The sequence below is a fragment of the Eptatretus burgeri genome, chromosome 7 (assembly GCF_056783735.1).
Source record: "Eptatretus burgeri isolate ZD-2024b chromosome 7, Ebu_testis_v1, whole genome shotgun sequence".
In the NCBI taxonomy this organism is placed as follows: Eukaryota; Metazoa; Chordata; class Myxini; order Myxiniformes; family Myxinidae; genus Eptatretus; species Eptatretus burgeri.
Window position 1 is genome coordinate 61607275 of NC_140967.1, and position 18482 is coordinate 61625756.

Genomic DNA, 18482 nt, shown 5'->3' on the forward strand with positions numbered 1-18482 from the left:
GGCACGATGAGACTATAATATGCCAACGGCAGATTGTAGTTACATGGTGTGCCGATTCCCCTTCCTGTTGCGAGGAGACGTAACACCTGCCACATGATGCCTGCACAGTTCGGGTGAAGACCTTTTGGTGATCGATATGCCAGATCAGAGCCATGCCTGCTGGGAAGCTACACTGGTTGGTGGCATCTTCATTTTTGAACATAGATCTTCACAAGCTTTTTTGTGACCTTGATGACATTATTTACAAATGGGCTGGCAGGATGGCCAAGATGTATGCACACTTACCTCCACGCTGTCTAGCCTGGACTTGAATCTCGGCCCAACTATAAACTGTCATTACAGAACTTCACAGGCAGGGTGATTCATCAATGTGTGTGCCGTCTCTGAAATGGACATTCTATCTGCCAGCATTAGTCGGTGGACGTTAACAATCCCATGGTGTCCTTTGCGAAGAGAAGGCAAGCTATCGCTGGCACCATGAACAAATTGCAAATCCATGCCCTGACCTGCAGAGAGCATTGCATCAGTGGCACAGCCACACCCTCAGCCAATGATGCTACCCCACAGCCTTGTTCTACATACAAAAGTAGATTTACAACTTTGGTTGGTATTCTGTAACTGGTGCCCAAGGTATCATGGAATATTCAACAACTGCTGCCCATAATGTGCAAACTTTGTATAATGGTGGGCAAGGCTATGTAAAAAGCCTTCATTTTAGTGTTGTGAATGATCAAGTGAAGCTTCGGCAATGAAAATAAATAAATAGGTAAGTTATAAGAATAAGTACTTGGTAACAAGTCACCAAAGTTGAAAGTTGGTACTTTGCAAAATCTTATAAATATTTTTAGGTGTTTGTTAGTAGTGAAAATCGAGGATTTTTCAAGTATATTGGTTGGTCTTGTGCGTTAAACTGTCTGTGTTTGTTTGTATGTCAATCGCCTGCAGGTCACAATATTAAACTGATATTCACCACCTAGTAGAGTTTTTCATAAGCAATAAGCCTATTGTTTTTGAGGTCAAAAGGTAAGCATGACCTTATGTTGAGGTCAACCAACAGAAGCCAAAGTTCAACAAATTTTTCAAATTTCTAAAACTCTCAATTTTCATCCGATTGACTAGAAATTTGAAGAGGGTTTGCATGTCAGTTCACTGAATTCAGCCACCAATTATTTTTGAGGTCAACATCGGCCAAAAGGTCAACATCTTCGGTGAGATTTCTAAGATCCACAATTTTCATCCGAATGACTTGAAATTTGAAGAGGATTTAAATATGAGGTCACTGAATTCAACCAGTAAATTATTTTTCTGGTCAAATTCGCTTTTGGGATTTTGCAAGTATCATGCGATGCACGGTGACTTTCTCGTTTGTGTACTTATGTATTTCTGCGTTATTGTTTAATAGCGAAATCGGAGCACCTAGAGGCCTAGGTGCTCCGATTTCGACCGAGCACAAATTTTGGGTGTAGGTTAGGTACTTCAGAATCTGGACAAAGTTTTAAGCCACCACCTTGACATGTTTTGACATGTTTGACATTGGCCTTGACATGTTTTGAGGCCAATGATCGTTCTAAAGTGTATACGATATTGGAGTATACGAAAAGGTAACTACCACAAGGTCAATAACTCCATAGCTTTCCAATGTCCAACACATTCCAAAACTAAACAAGCAGCTCCAATAAGAACAGAGGATGGAGAGACAGAATGGTTTGGAATTGGAAAAAGGGGTTAGACAGGTGCATTCTCTCCCCTTACTTGTTCGATCTGCATAGCGAGTACATTATGAGGAAATCAAACTCGGATGATATCGAGACTGGCTTCAGGATTGGAAGTTGATGTATCAATAATCTAAGGTATGCTGATACGACTCTGTTGGCAGAAAGTAACGAGGATTTGATGAAACTGCTACAAACAGTTTTGAAGGAAAGTGAAAAAGCTGGTCTTTATTTAAACCTAAACGAGAACAGCTCTCTTCAACATCACGACAGAGGCCGACATACCTCCACCCACATTTTTACATCATACATACATGACCTCTTGATGCCAAAATCTAATCAGTTCATCTTTGCATCATAATATATACTTACACCAAGTTTGGTCAAAATCCTATCACTGTTTCACAAGTTAGCAAGGTAAGAGAATTGTTACCCAACGGGACCTCTGACCTTTAGCCTCGACCTCTTGACCCCCATAATGTAATCAGTTCATCTTTGCATAATTATAAAACTTGTACCAAGTTCGACTTAGAACCCTTCAGCCATTAAATTATTGAGGTAATGAAAACTTATCACGGACGCACAGACAGACAGATAGCCTGAAAACATAATGCCTCTGGCGATTTCGTCAGCGGAGGCATAATAAATAAATTAATAATTAAATTTTAAAAAGACTAAAATATTGTCAACTCTCATGATGTCTCTCCAAAAGGACTGTTTGAAAAACACCCCCCCCCCCATCTACTTTCTCAGCAATCCTCTTGAAGAAGTCCTTTCATTCCAGCTTCTGGGTCTCACCATCTGCCATGATCTTTCCTGGGAAAGCCACATTTCCAATCTGGCCTCCAAAGCCAGTCGCCGACTGGGAATCCTCCATCGTGCAAAGTCCTTCCTTGGCTCACCTGAGCTCCTGACCACAAACAAAGCTTTTGTCCGCAGCCTAATGCAGTACTTCTCTCCCCTCTGGACTGGTGCTCCTACCTCTCACCTTCACGCTGTGGAAACCAAGGCATTTCAGATCATTGACATCTCCCACGATGAGGCTGTCTTTGGACGTGTCTGTCTGTCTGTCTGTCTGTCTCTCACCGCAGGCAGGTCGGTGGTCTTTCTGTCTTCAACCATATCCTCTCCGGTCTCACCCCCCCCCCCCCCGCTCTGTTTGTGAATTGTCCCCACCATATTTCCGCAGGGCGACAAGGTCTGCCAACGACCCCCTTCTAGTAAAACTACCAAAATCACGAATCACTGCTCATCTTCACTCTTTTATTCCTATTTTTCCCCGACTTTGGAATAAACTCCCTCACTCTGTTCAATCCCATTCTTCCTTCCAGGCCTTCAAAACAGCTGTTCACCACCACCTCTTATCGTCCCCCATCCAAATCCTCAATCTTTTCTACCCCCGTTAATCCACCCCAAACCCACCTCATTCAAATTCCCTTCTTTCCTTCCTGAAAGTCCCTGTAATGTCCATCTTGTATTCCCCATGTTCCCCATCCCATCCCTCTCCCTTCCACAGATTTCCTCATGTCTCCGTTCCCCACTGTTTTGTCCTTCACACTCCTGCCCCTCTTGTCTCATGCCCCCCCCCTCCTTGCTGTGTATTGTGCGTTAGCTCTCATTCGAGCCTCGACAAGATATACAAAAAAAAAAACCTCAGAACATCGACGTGTTCAGTTTGAGAGATGATCATGTGAAATAGTGGAAAGTTCCATCTTCCTCGGTTCTAAGATTTTGGTGAGTGGAGAATATGGAGGAGAAATTAACAGACGGTTAGCATTGTGGAGGATTGGCAGGAACAGCAATGCCAGGATTGACAAAGATCTGGAAAGACAAGAGGAGGCTGGCAAATGCCATGGGATTTCCAGTTGCAATGTATGAATGCAAGTCATGGACAGTGAAGAAGAAATAATGGAAGAACATTGACAGTTTTGAAATGTGATGTTGGAAACGAATGTTAAAAATTCCATGGACTGCAAGAAGAACAAACAAATCAGTGCTTGAATAAATTAAACCCGTGACCAGTTGATGAATCGGTAATAACAATACAGCAATAACAAAGTCAGCATTTATTAATCAATGTTGAAAAGAAGACTGTCTGCACAACAAACTGAAAACCGTCACAATAAGATATTAAAAATATAAAAGATATCAAATGTACAGCATTTAGAACAAGAAAAAGAATTGAAAAATTACATGATGATTGCAACAACAACAAAACTCTTGAAATGTATTCAGTGTAGTAGAGTGCATCATCTTCAGACCAGTTATGCTACTTTTAATTGCACATAGTGCCAAAGACAGGATCGCACAGAAGTAGCGCACTTGCCTTTGAGATGTCTCATCTGAGTTTGATCCCCAACCAGACTATAAAGTCACTCTGGTGCTTCATAGGTAAGATGTCGAGTGAATGAGCACACCATCAATCGGAGGGTCCATTAAGCTCAGCATTATACATTGTCTGCTGGTATTAGAGTGAAATTCCTGCCCTAATCTACAGGGAGCAGTGCATCAGCTACACAGCCACACATCGGTAATGATGCAAACCAACAGACCAAATTTGTCATAGAATCACAAATGGTCAATTATAGATTACCTGGAAGGATAGATTGCACGTAGTTAATGGAAGCCCGAGTTTGAAGAGTTAGTTGTGTTCATAGTCTGTTTTTCACTCAGTCACAGTACATTGGGACAAGATACTGTATCATTTATTTTTCAAAGTTACCAGTACTGCATCCTTCTTCTCAACTTTGTCATTTCATCTCTTTTAAACTGGTCATGTTGCATTCACAATCAACTGAGATATTTTCTTCTTCAGATACAGGAATCATGTTAAGCCAATTTTATATCCAGTTCTGAAAGATATGCATCACAAACTTTTAGATTCGGCTCAGAAATATCCCGGAGACGTAAATACACACACGTCATTTTCTACCAAATCCACAGTCTCATGAAAGTTTAATAATTTTTTTCATAACGTTTGACTGCACTATGACAATGAAAAACCGTAACTGCCTGAACACTACTTTTATTCTATCCCGAGATTCCAAAGTTTAACTTTTGTTCAATTCCTGATACTTTTTCTTCCACAACGCAATGGACGCATCTTTCCGTTTCAGAGTTCGAGAAATTTTTGCGGGGTAACCAGTTGCTTTAATTAGCGAACGCAACTCATTGTTTTCTCCAGTTACCTTATCACATTGTTCTTGGAGACGTGAATTCTCGTCCAAAAGGAAAGTACATTCTTCACTCAGTTTTTGCAGCTCTGAAGCAAGTTTTAGATTTTTTGAGACCAGTGATTCTGAATCCTGTTTTTTCTTCGGCCTGAATCTTGGTGGACTAAACTGGTCTGCAAGGAAATTGTCTAGGGTACTTTTGTCGCACTTTTTAAGTATCGACGTCCTTTTGTTTTTAACTTGCATGCAACCATTGTAGAAAGTTGGGACAGAGGTTTGTGAAAGGGACGGGAATGCAAACGATAATGCATTTTGTACGTCAATCCATGTGAAACATTTTGTATTTTTCAGATGATTAAAGAGATCGAGTATGAAACCATTAGTTACTGAAGATGCATCAATATTGGACAAGTCATCCAGGAATGTCGAAAGGGGAACAGTCACTGTACCAAGGGCGATTTCCTCTTTTGGTTCAACTGTGCAATCCTAAAAAAGAAAAAGAAAAAAGAAACAAAATATTTAATGAAGGTACAATAATTATGCTTCAAGCCAAACCTAATAATAAAAAGAAATTATCTCACCAAACAAAACTACCGTGGTTTGAGTTGAGGTTACAGTACACATAAACCACAATTTGAGTTGATCACAAGAGAGAAACAATGACTTGCCTACCTCATTTTTCACAGTGGCCACATAATCTGATTCTGAATCCATGACCTTCTGCGCTCCATTTGAATCTACAACATTTCATGCAAGCATTAGAAACAGCAACACAAATTTACCGAACCTGATATCATCGCATAATGACAAACTGAGTTAATCGGGATATCATGAGATCGTAATGAAAATCTCCATCACGAGTCAGTGCAAAGACGAGCTCGGCTATTACAAAGTAACAAACTTCACAACCTCTTACAAAAGTTCACGGACAAAGTTCCAATGCAAAGAAGACAACTGTAGTCTGCAATAACTTGGCACAAAGTGCTAACTTTTGATAACTTATTTCATTATCTTCAAATGTACGAGCAAATTTGATCACTTAAATCCACTGCATGAGGCCAAAGAGTATCTTGATCAAAACAAATCTTCTCACCTCTGTGCACAAGTAGATTGTTCAAAAATTACTGAACTCTTCGACCTGCATCGAAAAGCATTCCCTTGGGCAAATGATGACTGAAACCTTTCAATACGACTCAGAATCTCAAGCAACTCAACATCCAGCATTGAATAACACAAATTTTCCAACACATGAGGAATCCAGTCTCATAATTAAATGAACACACCTCATTATTATTTCAATGCGGCATTCAGTATTGCACAAGAGTCAAGATGGAAACACGACTTATTACATCAGTCAGGCCATATCACCCATCATCTCTATCCAGGAGGTTTGCTGCCATGGATCTCATCTGGCTACAAGCCTCAAAGATTCCACAGAGCTCAGTCTTGTCCACGACCGTATAATGTACGACGTTTGATTTAAATCCCTTCAGCTGTTCTCAAGTATCACGTTTTCACCTGATTGATTTCACCATTATCTATTTTATAATGCCCGTGAAAGCGGTTCATGGTCCCCCTCCAGCTCTTTTGCCCCTACCTTACATTAATGCACCAACGACAATCTGTACAGTCCAATAGTCCAAGCATGCTGCAAAGAAGGCTGCAAGTTTTTAGTTCCATCTTACATATCCTTTTATCTCGTGCCACAATTCCCTTTACTCATCCTTACAGAAACCATGCCATCACTGATTACTGTATAAATATATAATTTGCTCCTTTCATTGCACCCTGGAATTTTCCAATTGTTTATCACACATCATTGTCAGAAATAATATGGCAATGGTGTGAAAGAAAATTATTGGAACAAATATTGACTTTAGAAAGAGCTAACACTGTAATATCAATTCATTAAAATAATCCGTGAGCAATCCTGATTTAGCTTATTCAACTGTGACTGCAAAGACAGCTTTGTGGCTTTTCCACACTAGTAGTCTTCCATACCAGTAGAGCAACTAAATGTTTGCTTTCCTAAAGTATAAACATCTGTGGTCATCAAGTTAAGATTATTGTCCACAGTTGCCATCATGGGTGAGACGTATTGAGTTTATAATATAAATTGATATTTGTCAATACCATTCAGACAAATGTGCCTTACCGTCACTACAGGCCAAAGGGATTGGCAGAATTTCTGAATCCAGATCAGCATCACCAACAGAGGAGTCTTTTTCTAGTGAAACCACCTCCTCCTGGCCAACAAACATGCCCATGTAGAAATCATCCATTATATCCACAGCACCTAAAACCACAAAAAGAGCACGCCCAAAGAGCATTTACTCACACAATGTAGTAAAATTAAAAAACAAATAAACAGAAAGATGTTCAAAATTAGCAAACCTCTGCAGTCCAAACCATTACACTTCATCGGTCTCAAAAATAAACCTCACTAATTATGTTGGTATGTTCTCAAGGATGCACTGTCTTTTATTTTATGTGGTCTAAAGCTCATGGAGGAGCTGCAAAGCAAACCACACATGTACAGACCATTATGAGAAAACACCGGACTTAACTTCAGTCAAACACAGCCTCTGACTTTGGGGGAAATGACACAACTTACCAGGGCCATCTTTATAATGGTGGTTTTCTCTATGCACCCAACAGGGCAATTAAGGAGAAATTCCTCCTTACAACCCCATGAGATGCCAACCCATAAAGCTTATTGAAGCATTATCCTCTCGATGCTGAGCATCAAACAAGGAAGCAGGATGTACCATATTAAAGTCCTTGGTGAGACTTGACCAGGATCAAGATCGAACCATCAACCTTCCATACTTAGAGCGGACGCTTTATCCACAAAGCCAGAGTTTTGTGTGACTGCATGATTTGTATTTCGCAATGATACAAATCATGCAGTCTTTCAAGTGCAACCACCTTACAATATAATTTTTCAAAGGGCCTGATGTCAAAATAGTCTTTGCATATCACAAGTTAAATTTGCCAACCACATTTTCTATATATATATATATATATATATATATATATATATATATATATATATATATATATATATATATATATATATATATATATATATATATATATATATATATATATATATATATCCTCACTGCTACTGTCTAACTAAAAGGCCAGATTTAAACTTAACCATAATTTGGGTCAAACAACAGTTTTATATTCTTCTCGAAAGGCAATTAATAGCAGGTATACAGCCACATCACTGTCATGTTGAGGTGTCTTCTGTCAACTGGATCATTTATGTTGTAATATCAATCTTGCTTTGTGGACCCTGGCCTAATTACCTTACAATAACTTCCATACTTCAAAATCACAATTCAGCCTCAACAATAACAATTCTTTCTCGTAAGTTGCATCCCTTCCCAAATCTAACAATAAAATTGTCTGAGAATTGCTGTTAATAATACAGCACATCTAATGCTTACCGACTGGGGTCCATGTGATGAACAATTTTCAACAATTAATTTCTGGGTGAAGTCCACATCAAAATGATAATGGGCTTCCTTTTTGGCCAAGCATTGTGCATTAAACAGTTGTACCAAACTATGGATCATAACTGTATTTCAGTGTTCCTATCACGATTCGACAGTGGAAAAAGCACCAATTCGTACCAATATCCTCAGTCTCAGATGGAGGATCATTCAAACCCATGATCTTGTCACGTGGAATAAGTGCAGCGTTGCTTTGATCCAGCACATCCACAGTGCCTTGCGTTATCAGCTCATCTCCTGGCTCCGCATTCACACTGCCTCCTGTAAAAACAGAAAGAGCTACAAAAATGCCCAACAACGCAAGCCAAATAGTTTGCTCAAATCATCACAAAAATCGTTGAAGTAGAACAGCCTGCCTTATGATCAACTGAGAAATCTACAAAACATGGAAAAGTTGGCATCCTTTCCCATCAATGACATGCCATCACTCAAGAGAATATAGGCTTGCCCTGTGGGCCTTCAATAGGGTTGTTTGCACACACCCAGATTGTCTTCGACTGCCTTGACAAAGTGCACCTTGAAGGACGTGGGGTATATGTTCGTATCAACAACATCCTCTTCGACCACATCAAAGATCTGCGAGTCACAAGACTCCATATTCTCAGGATCTGTGGGAGACAATTTTTTCCAACAAATCACAATAAAAACTAGAAAGCATCTCAAAATGCAAAGCCCATCAGCTTTTTATTCGGACTTCTTCTTCTTCTATATGCTAAACGGTACCTTTGAACTTTTGACCAAATTCTTAATTTGTCTTCTCCATCTTCTCATAATAAAGCTTTCTTGAAAATTTGATGACAAAAGCTCAAATGGTAAAAAAATTTTTTTACAGCCCAGACAGACACAGACACACACAAGTGATTGCAAAACCCCATCTTCCACTGCACGGGGGACGGGCTAATTACTCCTCGTTGTAACATTGGCAAAATCAACCAAGTTAGTTAGTTGAGAAAGGGGGCTGGCAGGAGAGCCAAGAGGTATGTGGACTTACCTTTGAACTGTCTGACCTGCATTTAAATCTTCACCCAGCTATAAACTGTCACGTGGTGTTTTGCATGCAAGATGATGCATCAATGTGTGCGCCGTCCATTGGAAGAACGTTCAGCCAGTGGACTAATCTGCCAGTCCAGGTTGTTTGTGGGTTTTGTTTTTTTTTGTATACATTGTCGAAGCTCATATGAGAGTTAACGCACAGAACGTACAACAAGGGGAGCAGGAGACAAATCGGGTGGGAGAGGAAAGGAAAAAACAGTGTGGAACAGAGACATGAGGAGATCTGTGGAAGGGAGAGGGATGGGGTGGGGTATACAGGGTAAACAAGATGGACATTGCAGGGACTTTCAGGTCCTGACATGACAGCGATTTTTAGGAAGGAAGGCAGGGAATTTGAAGGAGGTGGGTTTGGGGTGGATTAACGGGGGTGGAAAAGATCGTGGTTTAGGATGGGGGAAGATAAAAGATGGTGGAGAACAACTGTTTTGAAGACCTGGAGGGAAGACTGGGATTGAAGAGAGTGTGGGAGTTTGTTCCCAAGGTGGAAAAAAAAAGAGGAATGAAAGAGTGAAGGTGAGCAGTGATTCTTAATTTTGGTAGTTTTACCAGAAGGGGATTGCTGGCGGACCTTTAGTGCCCTGCAGAAATATGGGGGGGGGGGGTGGGGACATATCTCAGACAGAGCGGGGGGGGGGCGAAGCCGGAGAGGACACGGTAGAACACAAAAAGACCACCAACCTGCCTACGGTGAGAGAGTGAGAGACCCAAAGACTCGGCCTCATCACAGGAGATACCAATGATCTGAATTGCCTTGGTTTTCACAGCATGAGGCCGAGAAAGATGAGTGGCGGGAGCACCAGCCCAGAGGAGAGAGCAGTACTCCATCAGGCTGCGGAAGAAAGCTTTGCATGTGGTCAGGAGCTCAGGTATGCCAAGGAAGGACTTTGCACGATGGAGGATGCCCAGTTTGCGACTGGCCTTGGAATCCGGTTTGGAAATGTGGCTTTCCCAGGAAAGATCATGGCAGATAGTGAGACCAAAGAAGCTTCAATGAAAAGACTTCTTCAAGAGTATTGGTGAGAAAGTAGATGGGGGAGAGTACCAGACAGCCCTTTCGAAGAGACATCGTGAGAGTGTGAGATTTGTCAGGGTTGAAAGACATGTTCCACGTGTTGGACGAGCTTGTGATTTTATCCAAATTTGCAGAGTGAAGAGGCTGCTGCTTGCCGATCTGAGGGATGACACATGGTACGACAGAGGGTGGAGTCATCAGCAGAGAGATAAAGAGGATTTTCCAGAGTCAGAGAGATCATTGATGAAAACCAGAAAAGAACAAGGTCCAGAACACTGCCATGAGGAACTCCAGCCTGGACAGGAAGAGGGGATGAGAGAACTCCATTAAGGGCCACACGTTAGCTGAGACGAGAGGAAGTCTGCGATGCATGAATGGAGATGTCCTTGGATATCATAGGAAGAATGTGTGGTGAGCAAGGCAGGGTGCCAGACCGCACCGAAAGCACGTGATACGTCTAAGGAGATGGCTCTAATTTCATGTCCGACATCGAGTCCCTCCATCCACTGTTGGGAGAGCAGAAGCAGTATATCCAGGATAGAGTGACCTGGTCTGAATCCAAATTGATGATCGGCAATCAAGCCATTGGAGAAGAGGAAGGATTTAATGTCTGAAGTGATGATGGATTCCATAACCTTGCTGACGATTGGAAGAAGGCTGATTGGTTTGTAGTTGCAGGGATCAGTTTTTGCATCTTTTTATGCAGAGCGGTAATGTTTGCTGATTTCCAAGCAGATTGAAAATGACCTCGAGCAAATGAGCGGGTGAATAGAGCAGAGAGAGGGTAAACAAGAGCAGCAGAGCAGGTTTTTATGACATGTGGGCTGATCCCGTCTGGACCGGTTGCAGAATCTGAGTCGAGGTTTGCCAGGCAGCTCTTCACCTTGTCAGGAGAAAAACGACACAATCCAGGAACAGCTGGGTGTGACTGGGTAAGGTGGGTCCAGAAAGCGATTGATTTCGGACACAAGATTTAGAAGCAAAAAGTTTAAGAACATATTGTCTTTCATGAAGAGAAGGCGAGTTATCGCCGGCAGACTAGCTAAAATTGTGCAAATTGTTTCCAGTTGAACGGCAGACCTGGCCAACTGGTTCCAGAATGGTTCTGCCCCAAGTCATTCTCTCCAGATGAGCCCATGAGAAGCCATTAACTGCATTTCACTTTCCACAGTAGTTAACACACCTTTGTCAATCCTCAGCTGATAAAAGCTATTGGATTTTCACATCAGCATTCTTTTTAATAACTCGTATCCTTTCAATGATAATCTCGATATGCAGTTGAATTTTCAATACCATCTGTGAAAATTACAATGAAAATGCATCAGCGAGATCATTTTATTTCCCCAATTGAAAAAAATAAAAACAAAACATACTGTTACGTTGGACACAAGGTCAAATCTTCCACCTGGATGATCACCAATTTAACAATGGATGCTGCTTGGAAACCATACGTCATCCACCAGGAAAGCTGAACAGATCTTTTCTTCATTTTCAGATGTACAGAAACCAACATGATCTGTCAAAGCTAGTTCATCCATCTGAAAGGATGGGTGATGAGCAATGCACCCAGGATGAATCGCTGCGGTTTTTCAACGTCCTTGTGATGTTTGACTCCACATTTCCACTCACAAGTTTAACTCGTGCCATGGTTATAATTGCTAATTTTGAACCAGGTCGACACGCCAATGGTGAGCAGGTTCATTAATAAATGGAAGGAAGCAGAGGTCTAGGGAGAACAAAGGCACACGTATTGCAATAATTATTTGTACAATTTATATCCCATCACATCCACGAACTGTGACGGCTTGCGTGATATCTTAATCATATCACAAAATTCAGACAGGGAGAGGTCAGAAGACACAAAGAAACATGATCCCCACGCGCTGTTTGTATTGGCTGGGGTGACGAAGAGCGAGAGCGAGAGATGATGAGTCTTTGGTGGGAGAGACATGTCTGGCTGCATCGCTTCCAGGCCCCTTGGCTTCCTGCACATGCATACTTGTCTGGCATCGATAGGTTTCTCTCCATTTTGTTTGCTGTGTCCACTTGCTGGTGACATCTCACTCAACTATTATCTTGCTATGAACTACTCTTAGCTCTCACTCAGCTCTTTGCCCTCTGCTGTCCTCGATCAACTGCTCTGAATTGTCCCCACCCATTGGCTTTTCTTACCTCATGACTGCACTCATTGGTTCTCCATCCGACCTCCGTGCGATGCCCATGGTTGCGAGCGGTTTCAGGCAGGTCTGGCAGTTGTCAGTATGGGCCCTTACCTTGGAGCACGGTCACAAGGCATTGCTTTTGCAGTCATTGGGGGGGGGGGAAGGGGAGGGGAGGGTTGACTCGCTGAGCTGGTGAAATTGGGTTCACTTTAAAGAAACACACAGACAGATTACGGAGGAAACGATTTAAAGGCTTAATGAGGGGGCAACGGTGGAAAGCTTTCACACATTATGGTGAGGAGGGGTCACAATAATTATCTTATCGGTGGGAAGGGTTTCCTTCAGGAGGGGCTCATGATTACAGGAGGGATCAAGATTATCAACAAACTTCGACACCTGTTCGATTGTTTTCACACAAAAACCACACACTTTTGCTTGATGTTTATTAATGGCATTGCACACTAAAAATTAGTCTATTTCACCCCTGATCACCAACCCCACAACAATGCCATTGGAGATTTTTATTTGCACTTTTTGGAATACATTGATAATTCTATTTACCAGAGGGCAAAACAGCAACGTACTGAGAGTGGTGTCATAGTCGGCCAGAACAAGTAAGGAAAAGATAGAAGAGGAGAAAGAGGCGAAGAGGAAACAATAACCTGTCATTGCGAAGATTTGGTTAGGTAGGGTTAATAGGGTGAGAACAGATCACGCGTAGTGATGGAGGATGACATGATATCGTAATGCACTGCCTGCTTGAAGCTCTTGAGGGGAGATTGGGATTGAACCTTTTCCAGAAGGCAGTTCCACAAACTGAAGAAAAGAGGAGCAAAAGAAATGAGATGTATAGTAAACCTGAAGTTTTGGGAGCTGAACCAGAGAGGCTTTACTAGATGAATACGTGTGCCATGGAGGAGCTGGGGAGGACCTAAGGGCTGATAGAGCAAAGGGAGCTAGCTAGACTGGAGGATAGGTGGTAAAAAACACAAAAACAAAGAGCACCGGCCAGCCTGTCTGCGGTGACTGCAGGCTGTCACATCGCAGCCACCATAAGTTAAATGACCATGATGGACACCGAATTGCTTTATTGTTGGTCTACATCCTACCTATCATAATCAATACTATGAGGAATGACCGTTATTGTAATAGGAAGCAAGATTTATTTCATCATATGGTACTGGACATAAACATGTTTGAATACATGCAGATGCAACAAACATCTTCATGCTTCTTGATAAGAATGGCAACCTATGTTATGGAAAATCCTACCTATGTATAAATACGAAGATGACAATTTGTAGTTTAATTGCATATCCTTGAGCTTAGAATGATAATAAAAAAAAGATTAGACTATTCAGACACAGGTACATTATTTTGAGCTATCAATTCATGCCAATCACATTGTCAGAATGGCAAAGACACAAAATTTTAAAAGAAAAATTGCAGAAGATTGAGAAAAAGCCAGACTAAACTTTTATGTTATTGAATTGTCAGTGTCTAGAAAGGAAAGTTGTTGGGTCAGGCATTATTATAATTTCAGGAGTTTATGTGACCTTCAGCATTATCCTCAGTTTGACCCAATCATATCAACAGTAAACAATGACAAAAACAAAACAAAAAACACAGATAAAAAACTGGTAGAATCAGACCAATTTCAAATTTCCTAAACAACAAAAAGAGCAATTGGAAATTACAGTCCCTTGCCAGGACTTGGTTTGTGTAATTTTGAGTGGTGTATTTTGTGTAGCGTTTGTATACTGGTGTGTTACATAATTAATAAGAGACATAATAGAAGTGCCACTTTATAACGGCTGCAGTGATGACCGGGTACCAAGACGTCCTGCTTTGATTAGAAACTTCACCCTGACCCATGATGTTTGTTATTATTCAATTCAATTCAGAATGGGATTAAAATAAATTCAATTCAAATCAAATGAAAGATCTAAAGGCCCGGTCACACCTTGACGTTTTAGCCAGCGATGGCAACGTGTTAAAATGTATGTAAAACGCTGGCTTACGTTGAACTTTTGATGTTTTTTTTTAAAGATTCGGACGTATTCATAGCGACTTGGTCTTATGTATAACGCATTGGTAACTACACAGAACGTTTCGTTGTGTTATAGATAACTTATACCAACGAATGCTGAACCTGTTGTCGGCCTACACAACTGATGCCCAACGATAGTCTAACTCAGGCATAGCGCGTTGCACGCATCGCCGACGATGTCGTGGCGTAGCCTATTAAAAGGCTGACGCACAACGATTCGAATCATAACTGTGTGAGTCATACGCCGGCATACGTCGTGAAATTTCAAGCATGAAAAAATTTGAGGACAACCGAAAAGTACAACGTTTAAAGCCAACGTACGACGACGTATGGCAACGTACTACGACGTATGCCAGCGTGCTCTCAATGTTATCAAAACTTACCCATAACGTATTCAACGTGTGCCAGCGTTTTAGAAAAAAAATTAAAAAAATCGGCATACGTTGGCTAAAACGTCAAGGTGTGACCGGGCCTTAAGAGATACAGTCCTACATTGGAGTCAACAAAAGGAACCCAAACAAGCAAAAAGCAAAGATGAAGTCATCAGGAGGAACCTGGATAGGACTCGCATTTCAGCTGCTACTCCTCTACCCTCAAACCCATCCAGGCACAGCCAAGCGAGCCTTATTCTATATACATATATATCAAAAAAATATTAATCAAAAAGAACCCAGATCAAAATGAACAAAATTATTCTGGCTGTCAGACCATGTGTCCAATGAGGTTGAAATTCAAAACATATTGTTACGTTTGAGGGGGGGGTATGCATTCAAAGGGTAATTAGGATGTTTAATTAGGTATGCCATGCTGTTCGAGTGTACCAGGATCTCGATGTAATAAGTAGCAATTCAGTGGTGATAAGTTGTCTAGTAAATGTCCATTTCTTCAAGGGGGAAATGATAATTGTCACGTAATTAGATAGGGACACGGGATAGGGTAAGTGTGTCTGCGTAAACCCCTTTTGGTATTCTCTGGAGGCTTGACGTGACGTCACAGGACAGTGCTGCGGATGGCTCCGCCCCGTGATCACGATTGGCGGAAGGCGACGGCGGTGGGCCAATAAAACGGCTCGATTGGAAGTGACGAGGACGGGAGCATAAAAAGGTTCTGTTCGGGGTCGAAAAGGAAGAGGAAGAAGATCGGGACAGAAAGACCGTTTTTTTGGGGTGGAGGTTGTTGTGCTGGGAGCGGGCTTGTTGTTGCGCCGATTCGGCCCTGGTTTCTTCGTGTCTTGTAGCCTTGCTGAGCCTCGTGCCTCACCTTGGTTGGCTCTGGGGTTCTGCTGGCTCGGAGTACGGGGTCGAACGGCGGGCGGACCTGCCTCCCTCTCCTGCTCGCGGTTTGGCGCCGGGGCTGGTTCCCTGGCGGTTGTGAGCGGACTTGTGCCAAGACCAGGAGGTCGATAGCACCACGGTTTCTCCTGCCCCCCTGACGAGAGCAAGGCCAGCTTGTCCAACGCCAATCCAAGGACTGTTGCGTCCACACCACAGTCCAGCCTGACTACCAGGAATAGCTGCGTTTTGTGTGTGTGTGTGTGTGTGTGTGTGTGTGTGTGTGTGTGTGTGTGTGTGTGTGTGTGTGTGTCTGCTTGGCGCCTTAGAGGGATTGAGAACTGTATATTCATTGGAATTGTCTGTGTTTTCCCCACGCCCGATCCCACACCATCCCGTCGAATCGCCCCGGATCCCTCTTCTTGCCGAGTCTTGTTATTTCTGGTTAGAGGAATAAACGTTATCAACTCAGTGAAAAGCGACTCGTGCCACCTTCCTCGTCCCGTTTGCGGTAGAGCGATTAGAACCGCCATCTTTGGGTTATAAATAAATAAACCGCCTCCATCGTTTCGGCTCATTCTACGTGAGCGGGACTGTTCAAGTCCCGTGGACGTCACAATATATTCCCCATCACTATTGGTTCACGAAAAAAGTGAAAAAATATTTTCACGAAAAAAATAAGTGACCACTATATTCGTTATTGTTGTGTGTCTGTCTGTCTGTACATCTGTATGCCTGTATGTCCCGAGCATAGCTCCGTGGGTTTTGATCCGATCCTGATAAAATTTTGGTGGGAGGTTTATATCATGATCTAGTTGTGTTGTCCTGAGAACGGGCGTGGTGTGCCCATTATGGGCGGAGCCACGCCCAAAAAACGTGTTTTTAGGGGGTAGCCGATTTCAATTTGCATCTTCTCCTTGGGGATTTGTCGAATCTGGCAGGGGTTTCGGTATTTGGTTAGCCCAATGGCACCTGCATAGCCCCACGGAGCTCGATTTTTCATTTTCGTCCCAAGGTCAAGGTCACAAGGTCACGAACTTAGAAAATTGCGAATTTTGACATAAAAATCATACGACCGCCCAAACTTTGAGAGCTAGGATAACAATATTTTTTATGCATAATCTTGAGGTCATTCCCCACCTAAAGTCTTGAAACCATTTTAATCTATCTCGAACACCTTGCCTGTGGCGCCCCCTTCAAGTTTGTTTTTACGCTGATTTCATCAAAGTATGGATAATAATCCGAGGTGTGCTAAATGCCACATAGCCTATATGACGTTATATTGTTCCTGGAATGTTCCAGAGGAAGTTTTGCACCAAAGTTCATAATCCTTGACCTTTAAAGTCCACAAAGGTCAAATTTTCAAAGTTGTGGGAATCGAACCGGGTTTTCGACCTTCTTCGACGAACTTACTCCAATAAGCTATAGCACGTATCCTGTTTCCTTCTTTTAATGTCCACAACATTGTTTTGTGACCTTTAAAGGTTATGCAAAGGTCAAATTTTGAAAGTTGTTGAACGAAACCGGGTTTTCGACATTTTGCAGCTAATAACCTGTCACTCGTACCACATCATGTTGATCATTTTTATAACTTGGTCAAACATTATCACATTGTCTCATCCTTGACTTCTGAAAAAAAAATCTACATTGTCAAATACCGCTCGTGAACCATCGTCGTCTTCAGACTTGTTATATTATAATTGTGAAGCTTCACATCGATTGATTAAGCGGTTTAAAAGGAGGAATTTTAAAAAGATTTTCGCTCATTCCAATATGGCTGCCAGACCATGTGACATCACTTATTTGTGAATATCCTGGTATCCCCAAGGCTTGGGGAACATTTGTGTCACGTTTCCCCTCGATCTGTACAGCTGTTCTGGAGAAGAAGATTTTTTTAGAAGTTTTCGATTAATCCAATATGGCTGCCAAACCATGTGATCTATGATGTCATATGTGTGAACCTTTTGTTTCTCATGAATATGCGGTCATAAGTGTAAAGTTCCACCTCGATCTATTCAGCCACTTCAGAGAAGAAGATTTTTGAAAGTTTTACATATATATTTTTGAACAATATGGGTGCTGAACCACGTGACTGATGACATCATAATTTTTTTTTCCTTTGGACCATTGTATCCCTAGATTTCCCTCAAAAATGTTCATATGATCTGATATGGCACGTGAATCTACATATGCAATGACGTCATAACGAAGGCACCTACGACGCAATTTTTTTTTTAATCACAGCTATTTCCAATGAGGAGTACTTGCCATGTGCCAAGTTTCAATTTTTCCCCCCCCCCCCCCGGTGCAGTTTCAGAAATACAGAGGTCCAAAGTTTTTCCATTTTTCAAACATGGCTGCCACACCATGTGACCCATGATGTCATAATCATCAATAAAACATTCTACATGAATAGTCGCTCATGTGGTGAAAATTTTGTCTCAATCTGACAAGCGGTTGCGGAGAAAAATACTAAAGTTCTGTGCAGACAAACAAACAAACAGACAAATGGACCCAAATGCAAT

The 18482-nt window shown here is 41.8% G+C and overlaps 1 protein-coding gene across 7 annotated transcripts in view; it reads right to left on the bottom strand.

Moving 5' to 3' along the window:
- Nucleotides 1-3763: 3763 nt before the first annotated feature.
- The window catches only part of LOC147023382 (uncharacterized), a 43970-nt gene continuing 29251 nt past the window's right edge, over nt 3764-18482 (bottom strand). For all 7 annotated transcript variants that reach the window (XM_085888752.1, XM_085888747.1, XM_085888750.1 and 4 more), the window contains 5 exons: nt 8892-9017; nt 8530-8670; nt 7041-7181; nt 5558-5622; nt 3764-5371 (listed from right to left, as the gene is read on the bottom strand). In XM_085888752.1, coding sequence (XP_085744878.1) covers nt 4763-5371; nt 5558-5622; nt 7041-7181; nt 8530-8670; nt 8892-9017 — 1082 coding nt within the window. In that variant the 3' untranslated portion in view covers nt 3764-4762. The remainder of the gene's footprint in view (nt 5372-5557; nt 5623-7040; nt 7182-8529; nt 8671-8891; nt 9018-18482) is intronic.